Genomic DNA, 9,590 nt, shown 5'->3' on the forward strand with positions numbered 1-9,590 from the left:
TGATTCTCCATCCAGGGGACAGCACGAACAGAGTTATGAGTTATGTGGTATTAGTCTGTCTGGGTCTTCCTAAGAAGACAACACGGAGTGGGTGGCTTAAACAACAAATATTGATTTTCTTACAATTCTGAAGTCTGAATGTTGAAGATCAAGTTGCTGGCAGGGTTGGTTCTTGGTGCGGCTTGTTCCTGGCATGCACTGGGGCACCTTCTAATACACTGCGTCTCCACATGGCCTCTTCTCTGCGTGCACGTGAAAAGTGAGAGGTCTCTGGTGTCACTTCCTCTTCTTATAAAGACAGCACGTCTATTGCATTAGGTTCTCAGACTTCTGACCACATTTAACCTTAATTGTATCATTAAAATTCCAATATAGATCCATTGAATTTAAGGTTTCAGCATATGAATTTTAAAAAGGCCACAATTCGAATGATGACACAAACCAAGAGATGGTGAGAAGCATTAGAATAGATATATTTTTAATCACTAAGGACTAATGGGCCATGCAGGAACTTGTAGGAAAGTTCCTAGTAATCGGTGAAACCTCTATTGTAAGAGGAAAATGTGCCTTCCTCCTTTCTTTTCTGGCAGAAGAATGTGAGGAAGCAGAACCACAGATATCAAAGAAAGAGGAGCCCTGGGGACAGCTGAGGTGCTGGTGAGGAGGGAGAGCACTGAGCAGATGAGGAAGCCCCGCCCTCCCTGCACCTGCTCCTGACCCGGCCTCCTGCTCTGTGGGCCCCGCGCGCCCCCTGCTGGTCCTGAGCGGCACCTGCGCCTGCCCCCTCTGCCTCCCTGCAGGGAGGTTTGTGTCTGGGCTCACACTCACCTCCCCTCACTGTGTCTCTCGCACAGTAATACACGGCCGTGTCCGCGGCGGTCACAGAGCTCAGCTTCAGGGAGAACTGATTCTTGGACGTGTCTTTTGAAATGGTGACTCGACTCTTGAGGGAGGGGTTGTAGTTGGTGCCCGCAATATTACCATCAATATTCCCAATCCACTCCAGTCCCTTCCCTGGGGGCTGGCGGATCCAGCTCCAGTAGTAACCGCTGATGGAGCCACCAGAGACAGTGCAGGTGAGGGACAGGGTCTCCGAAGGCTTCACCAGTCCTGGGCCCGACTCCTGCAGCTGCACCTGGGACAGGACCCCTGTGAACAGAGAGACCCACAGTGAGCCCTGGGATCAGAGACAGCCTCCCATATCGTCAAATCTGCATCCCCGAGACACTCACATCTGGGAGCTGCCACCAGGAGGAGGAAGAACCACAGGTGCTTCATGTTCTTGCCCAGGAGGTCCCTGACTCTCAGACAGCATTTCCCATGTGAGCTGGACCCTGAATTTAAGGAACTGTGTGGTGGTTTCCTATGGGTGCCTAAGTGAGGATTTGCATGTGGGTGGTGCCTTTGTATGGAGAGGTGAAAAGAGATGAGGGAGGCCCCAGGCTTTGGGGCTCACCTTGAGAGGAGGATGCTGGCTGTGCCCTCTGAGAACTCAGTTCTCTTCCTGGGGCATCCCCTCACCAAGCCCAGAGTCCTCTTCTTCCAAGTAGGGAGATGTGCTGAAGGAGCTGGTCTGGGAGATGAGTGTGATCATGGATCGAGGACAGATTTTGGAATAGGTTCAATGCTGTTCTACCTGTGAAGATTTATATGAAACCAACCAAACATCCAGATTATCTAGATTGTCAAATCTCCATTCAAAATATTAGGGCAACAGTAAATATATTAGTCACAGTTAATTTATATAAACCTACATTCATGCAATGTTTATTGTAATTCAGAATATCCATCATGGTTAGAGGGAATATATCTGTCCCAGAGAGTGTGTCATAAAAAAAAACAAAATCTGAGACCTTCCCTTTTGTGAACGTTTGAAGTTTGGGATTCTGTCTGCAATCTCAGGAGAAGGTAGTGGGATGTATCTCCAACCGTGTCAATGTGTGATGCTGAGAATATGGCCTGACCTTTATACACTTCTGTGTGAATAGATGTAGATTGGGGATCACAGTGACAATTTCAGTCCAAAACTATAATAGGTAAGCACAGGAGCATAGTCTGATCATGAAGATTAGTGCAATTGCCTTTCCTGGGAACAAGAGAGGACATCTGTGAGATCTCACCTCCGAAAGCACAAGGAACTCTGGTTCTTCCCTGACAGGTCACACTTCTGAAACATGGCTGGACAATGACACTCAAGCCCAGAGTCCTCACCCACATATTTATCGTGTCAGGTACACCTGTGTCTGAAAGACTTTCTGCTTCATTGAATTGCCTGAACATACCTTACAGTTTGCGGTATTGCATCTTGGGCATTTGGTGAATTATATAATAAATAATTTATCTCCATGGATGTGGGTGACAGGAGAGTCATCAGAAGTTGGGTGTGTTTTAACATCAGGACAAACCTGGGCTGTCTTGTTAGAACTGAACGAGTGAGCTGACCTGTGGTACAACAGAGGGAAAGACACAGAGCCAAAATCCAGAGCCAAGTGAGCTCCTCACCTACCAGGTGGTCTCTGGACATTTTGTTTAAACAGATCCAGAAAGACCTTCCTCACCTTCAGGAGAATTATGAACATTGAGGGAAATTGAGATAAATTTTTATTTACAGAGAATAATTCATAGGCTTGTAGACATCTATGTGGGTGTGTACAGGATTGCTAGGATATGCTCATACACAGAACAGAAGAAATAATTCTATTTCATGGATTCAAAACCAAAGAGCTTCTGAACTGGTAGGTATTCTTTACCACAAATGTGTCAGGTCACTAGATAATGTTATGATGCTGGAGGTAACACTTCCCAACCTTGTCCTGGAGACAAAATGTAAAAGAGTAAAGATTCAAGTGAGATTCCGTTGAAAAATACAAGTAATGAACAGACCAAAAAACATGAACCATTATGTAAAGAGTGCTAATGGCATGAAACAATAAATTCCATGTGGAGATGACAGGGAAGTTCCATCTGACAGCTCATTTTCACCTTTATGGCTACTGAGTGCCCTCTGCAGCCTAGCTCCCACCCTCAAGTGAAGTTTCTGTCTGAGCTCTGTGAGTGAGCTGGAGTCATTGTGAGCCACTCAGAAAAGTAGTTGATTCTACTTCTTCAAACGGGAATTTAAACCATCAACTCCTCACCTTAGCCATTCTATTTTTGTAACTGTGTGTGATCCTTGGGAATGCAGTCACCATTTCTTTCATAATGAGAGTTGACTGTGCCATGAAGGTAACAGGAAGATGTGTAAATTTAAAGTCTGGGTACATAAACCACTGGATTATCAAAGCCTGGAGCCAATCACATTCTGTCATCTTGCTTAATTAGTTGTGAATTTGTTTTCAGTTGTTTAGTTCAAGTTCCCACAACTTACTTTCTGATAAAATAGTCACATATGATAATCTTGAGATATTAAAATGAAAAACAATCACTAATTTCAAAATGAAACCAACTTCCAGGAGAGATGAAAATTCCTTTGTGGTGAAGGGTGTGAAGGATGAAGACATGGTTGAATACTGAGGTTGTGTTCACAATTGTGTTATTTTAATCAGGGAACTTGTGTACGTCCCTTATATTTAGTAGAAACTGCCATTGAGAACCTTGATGTAATGTAATTAATTGATGGGTCACACAAAAGCAATGAAGCTGAAGATTATTGAGCAGGAATTGCTATTACAACTTTAGCTTTCCTTTAGAACACATTCCTCTACCTGATGTGAAATTATCCCAAGTGCACTGATGAGCCTTTTACAGTTAACCAAAGACCAGGAAATGGGCACTCATGTGTGTGGAGCAGGGCATGGCCTGGGATGCTTTGCAAACAAAGTGGCTTCTCATGTCTTCTGGAAAACCCATCAAAATGGGCAAGTTAGGGATCTCTTAGGAGCACCCATCTATCCCACATTCATGGCTAATATAACAGTGGAAGTTGATGCAAAATGAGATCATATGGAAGATAAAGAAACTGCTGCACCACTGCCTCAGCTCAGCACAGCTACCTCTTCCCTCAGGGCTTCTGACTCTCTCAGGATGTGGGTTTTCACACTGTGTCTCTCGTACAGTAATGCACGGCCGTGTCCTCAGCCTTTAGGCTGCTGAGCTGCAGATGCACTGTGCTGACAGAGGTGTCCATGGAGAAGACAAACCATCCTGTTTAGCCCTGGGCATATGTTGGGTTCCCAGTGTTGGTGTTCCCATCCCATCCACTCAAGCCCTTCTCCAGGGACCTGTCTCACCCAATTCATACCATAGGTGGTAAAGCTGTAACCAGAAGCCTTGCAGTAAACCTTCACTGAGGCCACAGGCTGCTTCACCTCAGGCCCAAACTGCACCAGCTGCACCTGGGAGTGGGCACGGGTGGAGAGGACACAGGATTGCGGGAAGTCTCACTTGACCGGCCTGGTTTCTCTGTCAGCCCTGTGACTGGGAAGCCCCTTAACTTTTGCTGCTGACACCAAGAAGAGGATCCTGTGGGTCCTGTCCACGGTGAGGAGCTGTGCTGTTGGTGGGGTGTGGTCACGAGGAGGGGTGTGGTTGTTGGGTGATGCTCTCAGGACACAGAGTTATCTGTATTAACCTCAGTGATTTGCATATTCTTGAAGGATGCTATTTAATAGCCCAATTCCTAAACCAGTATGACAAAGAACAAATACATGACACATGGACGACACAGTTGTAGAAGCTGAGGGTTCAAGCCGTAATCCTGTTGGAGGCCATGTGTCCCCTAAACATCCCTGAACCCTGTGTTGACAGAGCTTCCCCCACTGGAGAACAAGCTCCCCCAGGACATGCACCTCACTTTGAATCCACATTTGAATGAATCAGGGGCAACTTGAACCATTTCTAGACCTTAATATGCGAATGTATTATTTTGGGAATGAGTGTGTTTGTCCAAAAAAGGCACAACACTAAAACTATTAATAACAAAAAAAATCACACTGAGTAGATGCCCCTCACCTGGCCATTTCCATCAAGGCTGGTGCTTTTGTATGCCAGGCTGAGTGGCTCATGTTTGTCACCCTCTCAGGAGCTCAGCAGAGAACTCAGGTCACTGTGCATTTCGTAGACCAACCCATTGCCTGAGGCAACGGAGAGCTTCTCCCTGTGCACAGATATCAAGCATGTACTCATCTGCTTCTGCCATAGTCAGCTCAAACCTGTAAGGCCACCTACTAACGTGAAGGGTAAACTTAACAACCCAATATAAAATCTGCTGAAACAAAAGCATTCCAAATGAGAAACAGTTCCGGAGGCCTCCACTATCCAGGACCTGCAGGAGGCAGTGAGCCTGCTCACAGGCCCAGTACATTGTTTTACAACCATCATTTCAGAAAGCCACTAAATAATGACCATCTATAGACAAGAAACAATTACAGAGTCTTTGCCACTGAGTAAACCAAGAACCAAATAAAAAGACCCATCCAATATGCATGATATTCACATTCTAAAGGAATGAAATTTTCATTAAAATCAAAATAAGTTCAAAAATAGTAAGAGATAGTTTAGCCAATGGAAAACAAGCAGATAAGCAATTCTGGAAGTATGAAAAAGCAGAATTATAAGACCCCAGATATCACCTTAGCTCTCCAGCAATAGAATCTAAACAACATGATATATTTGAAATCTCAGATAAGTAATTCAAAAATGTTTATTTAACGAAGCTCAATTAAATACAAAAGAGATTTGAGAACCAATACAAATAAATCAGAACCACTCAGCCAGGCATTGGTGGCTCATGCCTGTAATCCTAGCACTTTGGGAGGCTGAGGAGGGGGGATCATGAGGTCAGAAGTTCTAGACCAGTCTGGCCGACATAGTGAAAAGCCATCTCTACTAAAAATACAAATCATTGGCTTGGTGTGGTGGTGTGTGCCTGCAATCCCTGCTACTCAGGAGGCTGAGGCAGAATTGCATGAAGCCAGGAGGCAGAGGTTGCAGTGAGCCAAGATCACACCATTGCACTCCTGTCCAGGCGACACTGCAACACACTGTGTCAAAAAACAACAACAACAAAAAAGCCAAAATCAGAACAATTCAAGATTTACTTAAGACTTTGATTTTTAAAAAATAATCTTCAGGGAATAAAAACTTCATTGAATTATAATTAGAAAATACAGTTTAAAACTTTAACAATGGACTATACTAAACTGAAGAAAGAACATCAAACGTAACAGACAGATATTTCAAATTAACTCAGTCAGATAAAAGTGAACAAAATCATTGGGAAGTATAAGATTAAGTAAAACAATTGAAACAGTGGTTCATGGATATTCCTGAGGGAGAAAATTAGTAAAAATTTTTAGAAGACCAAATTGATGAAATAATTGAGGAAAATATCCCTAGTCTTGCTAGAGATTTTCACGTGCAGATAAAAGAAGTTCAGAAAACTCCATGACAAGACACTGGAAAACAGACATAAGCAGGATCTACAGTCCTCAGTCTATCTAAAGGAAATAGGAAGAAAATCATTCTAAAATTCACAAAAAAGTGTCTAATAATTTATCTGAAATTCTATTAAACTAACAATGTACTTCTCAACATAAACTTATAAGATAGAAAAGATTGAACTTTCAGTTTCAGACTACTTAAAGAAAAAATAAAGGAAAAAAATTCTATGTCAATAATTCATTTTGTATCCTGCTAAACCAAGCTTCATAAATGAAGGAGTAATAAAGTATTTCTAAGGTAAGAAAATGCTAAGGATATTCATTTACACTAGACCAGAACTACAAGAAATGCTCAAGGGAGTCCTAAATACGGAAGCCATAGGTCAATACTCACCATCATAAACAACACAAAATTATAAAATTCACTCATAAAACTATTACACAATTAAGACTACAAAGCCACTAGTTAATAATTAACATGACAACAGGATCCAAACCCCACATATCACTATTAATTTGGATATAAATAAGTTAAATTCTTCACCTAAAATATATACATTGGTAGAAAGAATAAAAAAGAGTTTTGAAATTTATGCTGCTGACATGAAACTCCCTTAATTGGTAAAAGCACATAGATTCAAGATCAAGAGGGTGAAAAAAGATATTTCATGCAAATGGAAACCAAAAGCAAGCAAGAGTAGCTATGCTTATATCATATAAAACAAACTTTCAGTAAACACCAGTAATTAAAGACAAAGAAAGTCATTACATAATGATAAAATGATTGATTAAAAATACAAATTCTAAATATATATGTGCTCTACACCAGAAAACCCATGTTCATAAAACAAATACTATTAGACCTAAGGAAGAACATAGATAACAATACAATAGTGATGGACTTCAATGCCCATCTGACAATCCTAGACAAATCATTAAGAAAATCAACACGGAAACACTAGACTTAAATTGGACTCTAGACCAAATAAATCCAAAAGATATTAACAGAACATTCAATTCTGATGACTGCAGAATATACATTATTCCCATTAGCAAGGAATATTTTCTAAGATGGATTATATACTATGCCAGAAATAAAAGTCTCAACTTTTTAAAAAATGAATTATCTTGTCAGACCACAGTAATATAAAGCTAGAAATCAAACCCTAGAAGAATACTCAAAACTACACACACACACACACATGAAAATTAAACATCCTGCTACTGAATGAAATTTGGGTCAACGATAAAATTAAAAAGGATATTGTAACATGCTTTGAAATGTACAAAAATAGAGAAACAGCATACCAAAACCTTTGCAGCAAAAACCTATGCTATGGGGGAAGATTATAGTGTTAAATGACCTCATCAAAAAGATCCAAAGATTACAAATTAACAACCTAACATTACATATCAAAGAATTAGAAAAACCACAACAAACTAAACACACAGTAGAAGAAAACAAATAACAAAGACCAGAGCAGAACTAGATAAAGTTAAGAACCAAGAAATACAAAGAACCAACAAAATAAAACATTGGGTTTTTGAGATGATAAACAAAACTTATAGACCACTAGCTAGATTAGGCAAGTAAAGTAGACAGACAATTTAAATAAGCAGAATGAGAAACAAAAAAGAAAAGATTACAACTGATGCCATAGAAATATAAATGATCAACATAGACTATTATGAACATCTCCAGGCTAACAAACTAGAAAATTTAGGGTGAACAGATCAATGTCTGAAAACATGCAATCTCCCAAGATTGAAACAGGAAGAAATAAAAATCCTGAAGAGACCAACAAAAATTAGTGATATTCAAGCAGTAATTTTAAAAAGTCTCAACAAAGAAGCCCTAAAACAGATGATTTTAAATGGTGAATTCTGCCCAATATACAAAAAGATCTGCTAGCAATTCTACTCAAACTTTTTCAAAAAATTGAGTAGAGGGTGTTTCTCCCTAATTCATTCCACAAAGCCACTAACAGCCTGATACCACATCCATGCCAGGACCCAAAAAAGAATAGTACAGATTAATATCACTGATGACTATAGATGTAAAAATCCTCAACAAGACACAAGAAAATTGAATCCAATCACATATCAAAAAGATAAAATGCCACAATCTACTAAGTTTTGTTTCAGGGATGCAAGGATGGCTCAACATTCATGTATCAATAACTGTGATCCACCACATAAACAAAATGCAAAACAAAAAACATATAATCATGTCAATAGGTCCAAAAAAAAAAAAAAAAGCAATTGATAGCATTTAGGATTTCTTTATGATAAAAACCCTCAACAAAATTAGAAGGAAAACATACCTCAAGTGAATAGAAACCATATATGACAAACTCACACACAACATTATACTGAATAGGAATATGTTGAAAGCATTCCTCCTAAGACTCAGAACATGTCAAGGATGCCTACTTTCACCACTTAATCAATATAGAACTTGAAATCCTGGCCAGAGTAGTCAGGCAGGAGAAAGAAATAAAGACACCCAAATTGGAAAAGAGAAAGTCAAATTATTTTGTGTTTGCTGATAATATGATTTTATACTTAAAAAACTAATATTCTTTAGAAAGACTCCTAGGGTTGATGTATTAATTCAGCAAAGTTTTAAAATGATGGAAAAAACATACAAAAGACAGTACTATTTTTATACACACGTAACAAGCAGAGAACCATAGATACGTGGAACAGGATAGACATTCCAGAAATAAAGTCACAAGCCTGCAGCCAACTGACTGACCAACTAGACAAAAAGCATATCCTGGGAAAAGGTCACCTTGTTCAATAAATAGTGCGGGAAAAACTGAAAGGCTATTTGAAGAAGAATAAAACTGGACCCATATCTCTCACTATGTGCAAAAGTTAAGCCAAAACCTATAAAAGACTTAACTGGGAGACCTGAGAGTCTGAAGGTTGTAGGTGAAATCCTAGGAGATGTTTTTCTGGACATTGTCCTAGGCAAAGAATTCATGACCACGACCTTAAAAGTAAACAGAACTAAACCAAAATAGACAATTTAGGCTTCATACAAATAAGAGGCAAAGCATGTGCTCAGCAAAATAAAAAATTAACAAAGTTAACAGAAAACCTACAGAATGATGAAAAATATTTGTAAACACTACGTCTGACAAAGAGCTAATATTTGGAACGTGCAAGAAACAAAAACAACACAAGAAAACACAAACAACCACA

The 9,590-nt window shown here is 39.9% G+C and overlaps 1 gene segment (V, D, J or C); it reads right to left on the reverse strand.

Moving 5' to 3' along the window:
• Window positions 1-573: 573 nt before the first annotated feature.
• On the reverse strand, window positions 574-1,348 carry LOC144330492 (immunoglobulin heavy variable 4-59-like). The segment is given in 2 exon segments: window positions 574-1,149; window positions 1,233-1,348. Coding segments are annotated over 2 exon segments (576 nt in total).
• Window positions 1,349-9,590: the final 8,242 nt, after the last annotated feature.

Source organism: Macaca mulatta, chromosome 7, assembly GCF_049350105.2.
Source record: "Macaca mulatta isolate MMU2019108-1 chromosome 7, T2T-MMU8v2.0, whole genome shotgun sequence".
NCBI classification, from domain to species: domain Eukaryota; kingdom Metazoa; phylum Chordata; class Mammalia; order Primates; family Cercopithecidae; genus Macaca; species Macaca mulatta.